General features: G+C 35.7%; 1 protein-coding gene across 2 annotated transcripts in view; it reads left to right on the top strand.

Moving 5' to 3' along the window:
- The window catches only part of rgs12b (regulator of G protein signaling 12b), a 46,772-nt gene that overhangs the window by 4,165 nt on the left and 26,189 nt on the right, over positions 1 to 16,418 (top strand). For both annotated transcript variants that reach the window (XM_042716608.1, XM_042716609.1), the window contains exon 2: positions 7,429 to 7,539. In XM_042716608.1, the coding sequence (XP_042572542.1) occupies positions 7,429 to 7,539 (111 nt within the window). The remainder of the gene's footprint in view (positions 1 to 7,428; positions 7,540 to 16,418) is intronic.

Genomic DNA, 16,418 nt, shown 5'->3' with positions numbered 1-16,418 from the left:
CTGTGTGTCAGTTACAGGTCAAATACTTGTTGCAATATTGCATGATGATTCTTTTCCGTTGTCCATTTTATCTCCCAAACTCATTTACATGTTCAAATGATTATTCATTTAGGAGGTATGTATAATTGACTTTAGATTATAAAACAAATTACTGATAACACTGTATATGGCAGCACTTTAATGACCAATTCTCACTTTTAACTAGTTTTATTATGATAATTATTTTTGGTGTTATTTTATTTGTTAGAAATTTAATGATATTTTCTTATCTTGCATGGCCATATTTTAGATCCCTTAATCCTACCCCATACCTAAATGTAACAACTACCTTACTATTAATAAGCAGCAAATTAGGATTTATTGAGGCAAAAGTCATAGTTAATAGGAAGTATAATGAGAATTGGTCCTTAAAATAAACTAAGTGTGACCTTTTAGAATAGGGAACACATATTTGCTATTAATAAAGGGTTACCTCCTCAATAAATGCCTGATTACTGCATATTGATAGTAAGGTAGTTGTTTAGTAGTCATGTAAAGAGAAGTGTTAAGGGATCTCGAATATGTTCATGCAGAACAAGGCATTAATATGCGCTTTATAAGTATTAATAAACCACAAATATGTGAGTAATATGCATGCTAATAAGAAAAAGTTAATATTGAATATGTGCTCCCTTCTCTAAAGTGTTACCAAAATATCTTAACCAATTGGCTTCATTTTGTTTATATCTTATTTAGATGTTTAATATATTTTCATTTGTTTTTCACTTATTTGCATTTATTGCAAAAAAAAAAAATTCCCCAAGTTATTATGCAACAGATATTGTTCAAAGAAAAGACAAAAAGAGTTTAGACACTTTCTTGTTGTCATCCATAGTCAATGTAATAAATGCAGCTGACTTCATACATCCACTAAAAATCACCTTCTCAGCAATTGGCTAAAAGAAATTGCAAAATTGACCCACTGTACAGTGTACAAGAAAAATTTGTTTAATCTTCATGTTCATATTCATGTTCATACTATTTGTAAATTACTTGCCTACCTACAGTGACAATTGATCATGTGCTAGAACAAGACTTGAGGAGAGCGGTATAGAACAGTCGTCATGTCAGTTATGATCCAATCTCGGTATTGTTTTTCAGTATTGAGAGATGTTTAACAGTTGATTTATATGAATACTTATTTGCAGTGGCTGTGTTGTAATCTTATAGTGTGATGGATTATTCTATAATAGATTTTTGCAGATTTGCTTCATGGACCTACAGAGAACAAGATGGGTATGAAACAGATAGATGTTTTTATAGTGACATTTCTTGCTATGGTTTGTCATTCCAACATGGATGAAGTAAACAGGAAAGAAAGCTCCTCAGAGCTCCTCAAAGATAGCTCCTCCCTGATAAGTCTAAGAGGTCTATGCAGTGCACAGTACGTCCCTGCTCTCCACAGGAATCCATGATGTTATCTCAACCCCAAGACTGACCCAACTGTACCTTAAGAGGGGAGAGAGAGCTAGAGAAGGAAAGTGTAAATAGTTCAGTTATGGGGTGAATAAATCAATAGGTGAAACTCTCATGAAACAAAAAAGAGGACAGAATGCACTTTGAGACCTTTCAGCTTGTATGTACGTACCACTTGCTCTTTGGCAGCCTAAAAAAGAGCTTTAGGCTGTGCTGATGTAAGCATAGTCAGATGAGCCTTTCCCTTCATCATTAGTCGTTTGAAGTTTATAAATAAAACATTTTTTCCTCCTATTTTTTCATACTAAGTGATAGAAGCTACAGAGAGCATCTGGAGCATTTATTTTGAACATTTAGTGTTGTTGTTGACAGCTCTATGCTTCTTTGCAGCAACTACCCACAAGATTCACCCAAGGAACGTAGTTTAGTCCATGATATTTCTTTAGATTAATTCACAACGCTGTGGGGCTCAATTGCCATGGAAACCACTGGGGTGATCAAGAGGCGGTCACTCATGTCTGGCTAACCTGTTCCTCCGTTACATGACCAATAGTATTTTTAATGAAACCCAATATGGGTCTAGTATCCAGACACCAGGAATGAATGCAGAATTTACGATCATCTGCTGCACTACAAGAGCAAATCTTTGTGTTCTTTTTCATTTTTTTCCTCTTTACGACGCTTTACGCTTCAGTTGTTTCACATTACAGTTCTTAACGTTCATATCTTTTCTTTAAGGAACCTGCGTTCATCTATTTCCATAGCACACATCATTTGTTCTCTCCTGATTCTATGAGCTTTCTTTTTATGGTATGTGCGTCATGTGAGTGTGTGTGTGTGATCGTGTCTTTGCATGCTTGCCTTGAAGTTCACACTGCGAGTGTGTGTGATTGAGAGAGATATTATGTAAATGTACTGTCTTGTTAGCTTTAAAGGGATACTCCACCCCAAAATGAAAATTTTGTCATTAAGCACTCACCCCCATGTCGTTCCAAACCCGTAAAAGCTTAGTTCGTCTTCAAACTCAATTTAAGATATTTTGGATGAAAACCGGGAGGCCTGTGACTGTCCCATAGACTGCCAAGTAAATAACAGTTTCAAGGTCCATAAAAGGTAAGAAAGTTGTCGTCAGAATACTCCTTTTGCCATCAGACGTGCAATCTGTGTTATACGAATCTGTTATATGAAGTCTCCTCTGCCAAGGATGCGCTGTTTCTATTTGAAAGAAAACAGCGCATCCTTGTGGCGTGGATTACACAGAAGAGCATACACAGCATACGGTGATATGGAGAGACACACAGAGGAGACTGCTGACAAAGGAATTGTTGAATAAAGTCGTTATTTTTGTTTTCTTCACTTGCAAAAAGTGTTCCCATCGCTTCATATAACCCAGATTGCACGTCTGATGGCAGATGGAGTATTCTGACGATGTCTTTCATACCTTTTATGGACCTTGACACTGTTTTTTGCTTTTCAGTCTATGGGACAGTCTCAAGCCTCCCGGTTTTCATCCAAAATATCTTAAAATGTGTTCCAAAGACGAACTAAGCTTTTACGGGTTTGGAACGACATAGGGGTAAGTAATTAATGACAAAATTTTTATTTTGGGGTGGAGTATCCCTTTAAAGAAATATTTCACCAAAAATTTTTATTCTGTCATTGTGTAGGCCCGCTCACCATCTTTCTATACAGAAAAAGCACATGAACTTCACATGTGCAATCACATTAAAATCACATGTGAAATATGTGAAAGACACAAGAAACACACATGAAATGTGGTTTTGGAACATTTTCATGGTCTAAATGTGTGAAACCCTTGAACACGTGATCACATATTTTCCATATTTGTTCACGTGTTCACATGGGTTTCACACATGCAAATATTCCAAAACCAAGTTTCATGTGTGTTATACATATTTCACACGTGATTTTAACATGTGAAGTTCATGTGATTTTTCTGTAAGGGAACCTTATCTCCTTGGAAACCAAGAAAATATTTTGAGAAATCTTAGAAATTTCCTATATTGAAAGTCCCTGGTCACCAAAACTGTTTAATTACCAACAATCTTCAAAATGTATTATTTTGTGTTTGCAGAAGAAAGAACATCAAACATGTTCGGGATGACATGACTGTGATTAAATGTTGACAGAATTATAATTTTTGGTTTAACAATCCTTTTAAATGCGGACACATTTGTGCATAGCTAAATTGTACTGCCCTGACTCGCATGTGCTTGTATTCACTTGTGTTGGCATATTTGTGTGTGTGCATATGTTTATCATCACTTGATGTGTCATAATGATGAGGCTGAACACACAGAGTTCGCTGCGTTTCTAGGCAACACAGGAGACCATTTGATTACACTGCTCTTGTCATCTGCACAATCAGCCTCTAAACTTTAGCCTATGAAAATGATCCCTCTAATAAGTCTGTCTCTCTCTCTGTCTGACCACCTGACTACTAGTTCTCCCATCATTTTACATTCGTCCTTCTGTTTCTCTGTCTAGCGTCACTAATGATCTTTCTCTGACTGCATCAGGGTTAATGCTGATGTATTTTTTTCTACTGCAAGACTTTCTTTTATACCAGTTAAATGTGCAGGGAATGTGTAAATATTGTTGCTATGAGGCTTCGTTTGAGTGCTTACGGTTTAATAGCAATCAGATATACTACATGTACATGTCGCACCTGGTACATAGAGAATAGGCAAAAAAAAAAAAAAAAACTCTTTAAAGGGATACTCCACTTGTAAATGAAAATTCTCTCATCATTTACTTATCTTCAGGTCATCCCAGATATACATGACGTTTTGGACACAAAGAAAGATTTATAGAAAAATAATCCATGTCTTTGAGTCCATAATGCAAGGGGATTCCCAGAGTTAATGCACTGCAAATAAAAACATGGCATTAATCCATATGACCACTTATGATGATCAATGACTTCTGGTTTATTTGTTGGAAGCAATGGTTTATATTAAAATAGTTCATCTTAAAAAAATAATAAAATAAATATTTATATTCTTCTTACACAAACATATTTCACTTAATTAGACATTGATTTATCCTCTGCATTATATGGACATATATCTAAAATATCTGTATTCATCTAAAGCATCTAAAGAAAGAAAGTCATGAATTTCATGACATCTGGGTTAGTAAATGAGTTTTGGTGACCTCTGACTTTCAATATAGGTTTGTGTATTAGTTTTGGTGATCTCTGACTTTCAATATAGGACATCCAAGATATTTCTTTGTTTCTCCCCATATCCAGATAAGTCTTTGTTTCCCATGAGATAAGGTTCCCTTACAGAAAAATCACATGTGCAATCACATGTTAAAATCACATGTGAAATTTTTGATGCATATGTGATACATGTGTTTTTGTATTGTTTGCGATATTGGCAGTAGACTTTTTTTGGTTGTGATGTTTTTTATTTGAAGTTTTCTAATTTGAATTTTCCTTTACATTGAAAAAAGGACTCAAATCAGTTGCAGTAGTGGCAGTTGTGAGTGTACACATGCAAGCATTACATACACAAACTTTAAGAAATATATACAAATCTTGTTATTTTGCCAATACTGTGCAGTGCAGCTAGTGACACAAATGTCATATTTAACTTAAAAAACCTTGTGTTGTTTTGAAATCCTCTTAAAAAAACCACATTAGTGACAAAAGTATCCTTTACACGGTTAATTTTTACACTCGCACACACACAAGCTCACATTTCCCCATGTGTCTGTTCATGTGATCCTTAAACAATAATGCCAAACGTTCTTCTCATAATGAAAACAAACAGCGAGAGGAGAGTTGTTTACTGGCTCCTCTGTGTATTTCACACGTGGAGTGGATGAGAAATGTTGTTGTCCTTTTCAAAAATAGGGAGAGGGAGACAAAGCGCTTATCTCTTCTATTTCTGAGGAGACAGTTTTGGTAGACAGACACTGTGATATGATTATGAACTGGGATTGAGACTGTCCACCAGACTCTCTTGTGTATGTAGAACTAAGAATGAATGCAAATGTACAAGTCTGATGAATGATCATGATTTAAACTAAACTTTTATAATAAATAATCATATAAATAAATAGCATATAAAACAAATAGCATTTGCATATGTTTTATGATGAAATGTATTCCTATGATGGCAGCTGAATTTTCAGCAGCCATTACTCTTCAGTCACAGGATCCTTCAGAAATCATATATATATTGATTTGGCATATGATGGTATTTGATGTTTTTTAGTATTTTTTTGTATTTTTTTATTTTTTATATTTATATGTTTTATATTTAAAACTTTAATTAAATATCATTTATGCAATTGTAATTATAGTGTAATTGAATTTTTATTATTTTATCAAGACATTTCTCAGTCAGTAGTAGCCTCTAGATGAATTTGGAAAGTGCTGTCTTGATTTTGGTCTTGACACAATCTCTCCTTGCCTTGGTCTTGGTCATGTTTTGGTCTCAACACACTCTGGTCTTGACTTGATCTTGATTTAGGTGGTCTTGACTACAATGCTAGTCATTTAGTCATTCATTTAGTCATTTTGCAGACGCTTTTGTCCAAAGCGATTGGCAATTGGGGAATACATAAATCCATTCTTCTTAAAGAGGCAAACAGACACAGGAAGTGCTCGTAATACCAAGTTTCAGGCATTTGTTCAAATAAGTATTTATCACTAGTTTATTTATCAAAGAATCCTGAAATAAAATGCATCTCAGCTTTTACAAATATTTTAAGCAATAAAAACTTTTTTCAGCATGGAACCACTATTAATAATTAAGCACCAAAGCAGCATAATAGAGTGATTTTTGAAGGATCATGTGACACTGAAGACTGTTTTCATCAAATAAATTACTTTTTAAAATATATTCAAATAGAAAAGAGTTATTTTAAACTGTAATAATATTTTACATTACTTCTGTTTTTACTGTAATAAAATCTTATTTACTCCAAACTATTTGCTCATTATTTTTCAACAACTGAGACATAAATTCAATGAGATTCACAGACATTTGATAAAAAAGAAATAGAATGATGAGTTCCTGAAGTAAGTGAATATGAAAAGTAGCTGTCAGAATCTGGTGTGGCCACCAGCTGCTTACAGTGCATCTCATCCTAATGAAGCTCACCAGATTTGACAGTTCTTGCTGTGAGATGTTACCCCACTCTTCTAGTAAGACATTTGCAAATTCCCAGACATTTCTGGGGGGACACATGGTTGGACGTGGTTCGCCAGGGTGAAGATGATGGAATGTTTAATGAATCGCATTACTTTTTTACAGGACTTTTGCATTGTAACAATATTGGTCTTGTGCACAATGGGGGAGATATTTATTTGATTTTGTGCTGTTTTTGTAAGTTTTTATTTTTTCTAATTATGTTTTTGTTATTTTGTTTTTATGGTAGGTTTATTTAAATGGATAGAGACACAATATCAACCAAAAAAAATCCAGAAAAAAAAAAAAACACTATGTAAAGGTTAGAGATTGATTTGCATTTCAGTGAGTGAAATTATTATTTGATTCCCTACCAGCCAGCAAGAATTCTGGCTCCCACAGAATGGTTATGTGCCCATGTGGAACACAGATTAGTCCTGCCACTAGAAGTTACTCCTAATGTCAGCTCCTTAGGTGTATAAGACACCTGTCCACACAATCTGTATCTTCCATTCCAACCTCTCCCACCACCATTGGCAAGACCAAAAAGCTAAGTCATGTTTTGCTTGGGGATCAAATACTTATTCCACTCACTGAAATGCAAATCAGTTTCTAACCTTTATATAATGTGTTTTTTCTGGATTTTTTTGGTTGGTATTCTGTCTCTATACGTTAAAATAATCCTACCATAAAAATTACAGACCCTTCATTTTTCAAACTTGTGGGCAAACTTACAAAATCAGCAGGGGATCAAATAAATATTTTCCCCACTGTATGTTACTAATGTCTTTCTCTCTGGTTTTCACAGGGTGGAAGATTTAAAGGCATCACTATGGGTTTTCCTCATCGTTCCTCCGGCAGACGATCTTTTGGACGTTCCAAGCGTCTCAGTATGGCTCGCTCACTTGATGACCTTGAGGTAAGGTTCCCCAAATGCTCTTCTTTTTCTCCTCGGGAAAGTGTCCCTACATTTCAGTCTCTGTCTCTCTCGCATTCTCAAACTTCTCAGCATTCCGATCCTATCACTCGGAGGGGTTGGGAATGATTACATAAGGAATGAGCGATCTACGCAGTAATTCAGAGACATGCATGCACACTGAAACAAACAAACACAAGCAACCCTCTGGAGTGCATGAACTCTTGGGCAATTATTATTCACGAAACGACAGCTGTGTGCCTGTAGAGCAGATTTGACACCGCAGTGAGGGTATTCTAGTGTATTAATGGCTGTGGTCACACTCACACACGTGAGTTTAATTTTAGACCCAGCAGTCAAAGAGATAGAGTGCATCCACGTGTCGTGTGATGCTCGCACAAGTGTGGTGACGGCAGATTGCCATGGCAACAGAGGAGACGGTGAAACACGGATGGTGTAATTTTCAAATGGAAGCTCGGGGACATAAAAGAAACTGACAGCACATCACATCTCAGTCTATCCTGATAGCCAGCATGCCAGTGGTTATTATAGTTGTATCTATTTTTGTTTGAGTAATTAGAGGCTTAATTTGGACATAAAAGCTGAAGTGTTCTCCTATTCCAACTTAAAAACACTCTGGATCTGTGGTGGTATGAAAACATTGCTTGACAAATATTAGTGATTTGGCAAGCTGTTTGAAAAATAATTTTTTACATTTTAACGTATTTTAAATGAACATCAATCTGTGCTTAACATTCACAAAGTTATCCATTATATAACTAAAGTCCTCCTTGGTGTAGCATGATGACTGACTGCAAGGAACGGGTTTCTTCCCAGAAAATCTTTGATCTGGGCCTATGAATTTAAACCCTAAGTATTTAACTTATTCTGCTCCACTCCTAAATCATGCAGGTTGATGGGTAAAAGTTGACAAATATAAAACAGCTAAAACAAATCACATAGATTTAAACACTTAAAGGTGACATATCACGAAAATCAGATTTTTCCAGGTTTTAAGTGCTATAATCAGGCCCCCATTGCATCTACCAACCAAGGAAAGGTGAAAAAGATTAACCTAGTAACTTTGTTTTGGTAAGCCATTTTCTGCAAGCGTCTAAAAAATGAGCGCGTCTGATTTCGCTCCCCTAGTGACGTTGCAAAGGGATCTCATTATAATATTACAGCCCCTTAATCTGTAATATTTCCACCCACGGCGTCATCATTTTGATTTCACAAGCGACACCGGTGTTCCAGTTCTTATGCCATTGCAAACGTTAGAGAAAAACATGCTAAGTGTCTTTATCTGCACTGACGAGAACAGAACACTATTTAGAGTCCCAGCCTCAGAGGAAACAACAGAGCAGTGGATTTATTGATTTATTTACTGTATATTTCTGTTGACACGCAGATCTAAAATAAACATGCAATTTATTTCCCAGCTGTTTACCTTTACGGACATAACCGACTGTTTTTGTAACTCGTGTGTTTTTAACGTAAACTTGTGTGTGATTGAGAAGTTAGTTTAGTACTCACATTCTGTGACAGGCGCTTTCTGTCCATGTGCTTCGTATGTGTGCACTCAAAAAAACCATGTATCAGAAGTTTTAACTAATATGGTTTCAAATGCATGATTTCAGCACGATAAACATAATAATCAGAAACGAAACAGATGTTTTTTTTTTATAGGTATGAGCTGTAATGGAGCAGCTCTATTCTGAAAAGGGGCGGGGAGCAGCAGCTCATTTGCATTTAAAGAGACATGGACGAAAACAGCTTTCTGCTTCCTCTCAAAATAAATGATCTGTGTGGTATTTTGAGCTGAAACTTCACAGTTACATTCTTGTAAAAGAGATTTTACAAGACAGACTTATATTGCAATTTGTAAAAAGGGGCATAATATGTCTCCTTTAAGGAGGGGCCATAACTATATCATTGTCATTGACGTCATTTGGTTTCAGTTTCCATGAAAAGACATATTCATACTTATGCAATTGCCAGATGCTTTTGTGCAAAACCACTGACATTCCATTCAAGGTATTTTTAATTTATTTATATATTCCCTGGGAATTAAACCCTTGAATTTGTCATTGCCAGCACTATGTAAATTCATTGTAGGTAGCTTTGGATAAAACCTCTTCCATATGCATAAATGTAAAAATATAGTTAAAACTGTAATAATTTATAATACTGTTCAAAAGTATGGGGTCAGTAAGATGTTTAAATGTATTTGAAAGAAGTCTCTTATGCTCACCAAGACTGCATTTATTTGATCAAAAATACATTAAAATTAATAAAATTATTAAAAATTATTTTCTATTTAATATATAATGTTAAATGTAACATAATATTAAACATATTTAAATTTAACAATATTAAATGTCATTTAAAATAAACACTTTTTTTTCTTTCATAAAATCTACTCTGGGTTTTTGAGGGTAATCAGTGCAGTGCAACATTTGTCCACTATTATAAATGATCAGTCAATAATAAGTAACTGATCACAGAAAACGGTTACTCTTTTGGACTTATGTTCATTTCATGATCAAAACTGCTCTTTTAAAGAGCAGGAATCCTAGCTGAGTCACAAAGCATGAAAATGAGTCTCTGTGCCACTCTGACGGGACAGTCACACTGTTGATCAGGCATGATAAGATAAAAGAATGAAACGCTTCCTCCAGTTAGTGACTGGAACAAACACTCGCCTGATTGCATAAAGTGGGTTGTATTGAGTGAAGAAGAGAGAAAACAACTGTTTTAAGCTCTTAAAAGCAGGGTGTGTGTCATCTGCGCTGTACAAATGCTAAGAAAAGCCTTGATAGTTAATACAGAAACCGTGATAATGCTATAGAGGGAAAAGAAGGTTAAATGTGACTCTTTTATTTTCTTGAAGTCTCTCTCTCTTCAGTTTCCTCTCATCTCTTTACCTCATCTTCCGGTAGCTTCGTCTCTTTTCTCAGAGCTGCACATATGCAGGGTGGCGGGTGAACAGAGCTCGCTTTGTGAAGCAGCACAGTAATTAGTGTAAGAGTGTGTGTGTGTGCTAATGAGCATTGAACAGCATTCTTCTCGTTTGCAGGGATTCTGCTACAAACTCACACACTCTCTGCAGTGAGGCATGAACGTGCATACGCACTCTTAAATTACATGCTAATTGAATACTGTCCTTAAATGCTGTGACACACACTCTCAAGCTCTGAGATGAACATACACAAACAACATCAGGAAAGGCACTAATTACCAGCTTCTCCAGAACACACACGTTTCCTCTGGCTGGCCTATCATGTAAGAGAAAGCGAGCTATGCAGTTATCTTGTCAGCGAGTGTTTACCCGTTGAGATGTCATTTCTCTTCATGCCCACAGACACTGTGTGACATCACGCCAGCCTTTCCAGCCTTCAGTTTGCTCACTGAACCAACAGATTCCACCCCCCATTCAAAACTGATCGTGATTATTGTTGGAAGTCACGAATACCATTTATTTTTAAATACAAACTCATTTTACATGGGTAATTTAGGCTGAATGGCACTCCGGAGATTGACTGACTCCGGAATGAAATTTGAAATGCACATATTTGGTCTCATAATATATCATTAGTAAATAAATAAATTTTGATTGTCATAATCTTACCTAAGAAACAAATAATTTTGCTTTAGTATGACTTCTTGGCTGATGTTATCAGAGGTTTTTTTGTTTGTTTGTTGTTGTTTTTTACTGCCACCATTTAGAGCAGGGACTCTCTTTTTTTTTTTTTTACTTCAAGGCCCCCATTGTTCAAAACAATATTCGAAGACCAGACTCTCCTAGTTTCCGTAAAATAAATTCCAGGAGGTTTTAAGAATTAAAGGTTTTTCCAAGATTCCCACTCTTTTTAAGCAATGGATTTACATGGCTTTTCCATTAGTTTGTGATTTACCAGATAAGAAATAAACTATTTAATTGTTTTTTTTAGATTGCTATTCTATTATTTTATTTTTTTTCAAATATTTTTTAATGATGGTTTTTGCTTTACTGGAAAAAAAAGATGGAACGCCATTGCTTGTGTGAACAGCGCAAATTTACCGTAAAGTTGTTCCGGTAATTTTATGGCAATTTACTGGTATTACTGCTTAGGGGCTAAGATTTAAAATATTTTTACAATATTATTTTTATAACAGTATTACACAAATAGCAGTGTGAATATTATTTTTATAACAGTATTACACAAATAGCAGTGTGACATGGCCCTAAATCTGATGGGTTTTTAACTCTCTGTTGATGTGTAAATAGCTTAAGATAAGTGAGTTATTCTTTACTTAGTTTATCACAGTGATGATTCTATTTGCTCCCAGCTTCAAAAAAACAGACCCCATGGATTCTTAAACACTGCTTACAGAAAGAACAGTGTTGGGACTTGTTGAAGAATGTAAAAACTTCCAGGAATACAGCTTTGGGGTTAATAGTGCCTGTCAAACAAAACAAATCCACACACATAAAACACACTAAGAGGGACAATTCGATGTTCCTGATACTTTTTATTGTACACATTGACTGCAATTATACACACACTGAAATAAACACATGCCAGGAAGCTGAACCCCCTTTATTTTTTTATCACACACACACACACACACACACACACACACACACCATTCATTCTGATTCTTTCACACTCCCTTCTTAAAAACAGATGCTGTGCTCCAAGCATACTAATGAGAAGTAGGTGACACAAGGCATTGTACTAATAACATGAAGAATCCCCATTTTGTGAAGCACTTACATTTTCAGTGCGTGTGTGTGTGTGTGTGTGTTTGTTTGTGTGTGTCAGTTTCTCAGGCCTCTGTGAAGTATATGAGTGTGAACGCACAAGCACACACATCCTCACTCACACCACTCCCTCTTGCGGAGCGTGTCTCTGCATCTCTGTCTGTGAGCCCTGGGCTCTGAGGTGGGCCGTGGTATCAAATAGGAATTACATAACGAAAGTTTATAGGATCAAAGACGGAGAGAGGGAGAGAGATTTTTTATTTTGATTGAAGAATCAAACGTTTACACAAGACACAGGGTTTAGTGACAGGGACAGACCCACTGGGGGGTGTGAGGCACACCGCTGTATTGGAATGCATTACTGGTATATGAATGTGCGTTTACAGAGCGCTGAATGAAAATTACTGGTATATGGGCAATTGAGGGTTATTGAAGAGATGTTCAACTGCTCTGGGCCAATCATAACATTCTGATGTCATGTAATGCGATGTCTCTGAGCCAAAATGATGTGCGTGTTCTCATATGAAACAATGTGCATTTTGACACAAAGGCACGGGGTGTTTACTGTTTGTAACTTGTTGCTTTTTGTGTTTGTGATGCGATGTATGTTGGATGTAAGAATTTTTTCCGTCCCTCAAACCACTTCAGGAGGTAGTTGTGGATGCATTCCGACAGTTTTCTAGCAAATGTAAATGCATTTTTGTTGTTTCTAAACCACATATTGCTGTTAAAATATTTAAATGCGTGCGAGCATGTTATGTGATCAGAAAGCGCTGTTTGTATGCAAAACACATCGCTTGCACGAGTAGTATCTTTTAAGATCGATGAACAAAACTGCTTGGAATGCAGGTCCAGTATTTTCTGCTGGTAGTTGAAAAGTATGATGAAAATGATGAAGTTGATATTTTAAGTATGTGTATGTAAAAACTTATTCATATTATTTAGTAGTGAGACTGACTCATCTTTATTTGATGCCATTCATTGACCGCATCAACTTAAATATGCTTTAAAGCGTGATTTTGAAGATCGGATTTATATTGTTATGCAAAGACACAGGATGATGTGGCCAGGTTTATATGGAAATTATGTAATTTACCTTTACCCCTCCATGTTTTACAATCACAAACATCTTGCATATCCATTTAATGATGTGATTTACTGTATGTGTACCATTTCCATTTAATGATGTCACAGAATTTACTGGTAATGTAATACCAATGTGTGAATGGTGCTTTACTGGAAAAAAAAGATGGAATTCCATTTAATGATGTCACAGAATTTACTGGTAATGTATTTTTTTTTTTTTTTTTTTAACAGGTATTACACAAATAGCAGTGTGACATGAGTATTACACAAATAGCAGTGTGACATGGCCCTAAATCGGCACGGCTATGATTTGGCCATAGGTGATCACAGCGTGCCAACATACAGTGATATTGCATGGCTATGAGTGTAAAAATGAAATGATTTATTTAATAATATGAAACATCAATCAGTAAGATTTTTAGAGCTTTATGAATGAAAACCTTCTTTATGGTCACGACTGGTGGAAAGAAGAACACTTTATCAAAAAGTTCACATTGTGACTTGATCAAATACTTGATGAGTGAACTCATGTTCGAATAATTGCCAAAACCGTAATTTATCCTCTATCACTTTGATTGTTTTAAGATGATTGCAAAAATACATTGTCCCCCCCCCCATGTGTGAAAAAACTTGATTTCCTCTGAATCACTTTGAGAATTTTAAGATGATTGCAGCATACATGAAGTAATTAGTGTGTTAGAGAAAATTGTTGTATTTTTGTGTATTAGAACCTAAATACTGTTTTTGTTGTCCACCGCTAGGCTAAATTAGAATCATAGAGAAAATAATAATAATTCTGAGTATTAGAACCTAAATACTGTTTAAAATCTTGATTAGATGTATCCTAATAATTGTATTTCATAAGATTAACATTGTGTGTGTGACTGCCTGTTTTGTAGTTTGTGCACATGTGTTGGAAGTATTTCTATACAGCGTTAGATCGGCAGTATTGAGACAAGTTGGTCCAAGTTGATGTAAATCTCATGCTAGGACATTTTATAATCAAAACATTCTATGCATTTTTAACTCAGGCTGTCACTACTTCCATTCTTTCTGTACATAGCTTCACATCAGTCACAAATTCTGACTGATTTATCACAGTGATGATTCTATTTGCTCCCAGCTTCAAAAAAACAGACCCCATGGATTCTTAAACACTGCTTACAGAAAGAACAGTGTTGGGACTTGTTGAAGAATGTAGCCCTTCATACCAGCTTTAGGTTTAATAGTGCCTGTCAAACAAGACAAATCCACACACAAACACACTAAGAAGGACAATTCGATGTTCCTGATACTTTTTATTGTACACATTGACTGCAATTATACACACACTGAAATAAACACATGCCAGGAAGCTGAACCCCCTTTATTGTTCAAACACACACACACACACACACACACACACACACACACACACACACACACACACACACACACACATATTCATTCTGATTCTTTCACACTCCCTTCTTTAAGCAGATGCTGTGCTCCAAGCATACTAAGTAGGTGACACAAGGCATTGTATAAATAACATGAAGAATCCCACTGTGAAGCACTTACATTTCAGTGCGTGTGTGTGTGTGTGTGTGTGTGTTTGTGTGTGTCAGTTTCTCAGGCCTCTGTGAAGTATATGAGTGTGAACGCACAAGCACACACACTCACTCACTCCCTCTTGCGAGCGTGTCTCTGCATCTCTGTCTGTGAGCCCTGGGCTCTGTGGGCGGAATAGGAATTACAGCGGAGTGGGTGGAAAAGACGGAGAGAGGGAGAGAGAGAGCGAGAGAATCAAACAACACAAGACACAGAGATAGTGACAGGGACAGACTGTGAATACGGACTCACACGCTGTATTGGATGCAGCCAGTGGATGAATGTGTTTACAGAGCGTGGAGTCATTTAACGGCCGACTGTGGAGTCTAACACTGCCATACATGGAGCCAACTTTGAGCATCAGTACTGATGGAGTGAGTACCTGTACTTGAACATTTGAGCGTGCTTGTTTGATCTGTCAAGTCGTGTTGTGTTTAGAGGCTGAGTGTTTTAGTTGAGGTGGGGGTTGTGGATGCACTTCGACAGTTTTCTAGCGCTGGAGTCTGTGTTTGCTGTTAATATTTAAGAGTGTTGTGGTTTTGTTATGAGAGCGTTTTTTTTTTTTTAACGCTTGTTGGAGTAGTTGTTGTATGTTGTTTTTTTGTGATGGTAGGTGTATGTTTGTTGAATCATATAATTTTTTTAAATGTTTTGATGGATGGGTTGTCAAGTGAATTTGCGTTTTATATTATAATTTGATTTTGTTGATTTTCATTTTTTATTTTTTTATGATTTTATTTTTATTTTTAATGATTTTATTGTATGTTAGAATTATGAGGGTTATTGATATTTATATATGTAATTATGTAATTTACCTTTTATGGTTTGATCACGAATCATCTTGTATATCCTAATCATGTGACCTGATTTGTCCAATCAGGTGTTATTGAATTCTTATGAACTCCTGATGAAAGATTTCTGTATCAGTCCTTCTTTTTTTGGAATTTTCTTTGAGCAACTTTTGAGGGGTTTTTTTGCCGTTAACTATGTATTTAAAGCAACTTCGTCTTCAATCTCATGTGTCTCATGTCTAGAGTGTGTTAGAATTTTTATTCTTGAAATTGTGCAGGCTTTAGACAACAAACATTTCCTATGAAGTAAAGCTGCACTTCCCTGTAGGAAAGAAGAACACAAATCAAAAATTTACATTGTGAAACAAATACTTTGCGAGTGAACTCATTCGATAATGCAATTAAGTAATTTATAGTTACACTGATTATTGTTTCTGAGTTCCTTAAGTCTGGGAAAAAGGACATTGCCCCCCCCCCCTTTGTGAGAAAAGCATTTCACCTGAAGACTACAATAGAAATGTATTTGATTACTTTTTTAATGTTTTTTTTCACTTTGCTAATTCCAAGAAAAATTAACTTCTATATTATGCTAAATATAATTCAGATGTATCTTGGAGTCCTTGTAATGAATATGCAAACAATATGTAATATATTATTTAAAAGGGTTTTTA

Source organism: Cyprinus carpio, chromosome B1 (genome assembly GCF_018340385.1).
Source record: "Cyprinus carpio isolate SPL01 chromosome B1, ASM1834038v1, whole genome shotgun sequence".
In the NCBI taxonomy this organism is placed as follows: Eukaryota; Metazoa; Chordata; class Actinopteri; order Cypriniformes; family Cyprinidae; genus Cyprinus; species Cyprinus carpio.
Note: the sequence above shows the minus strand (reverse complement) of the source record. Positions and strands in the feature narration are given on the sequence as shown.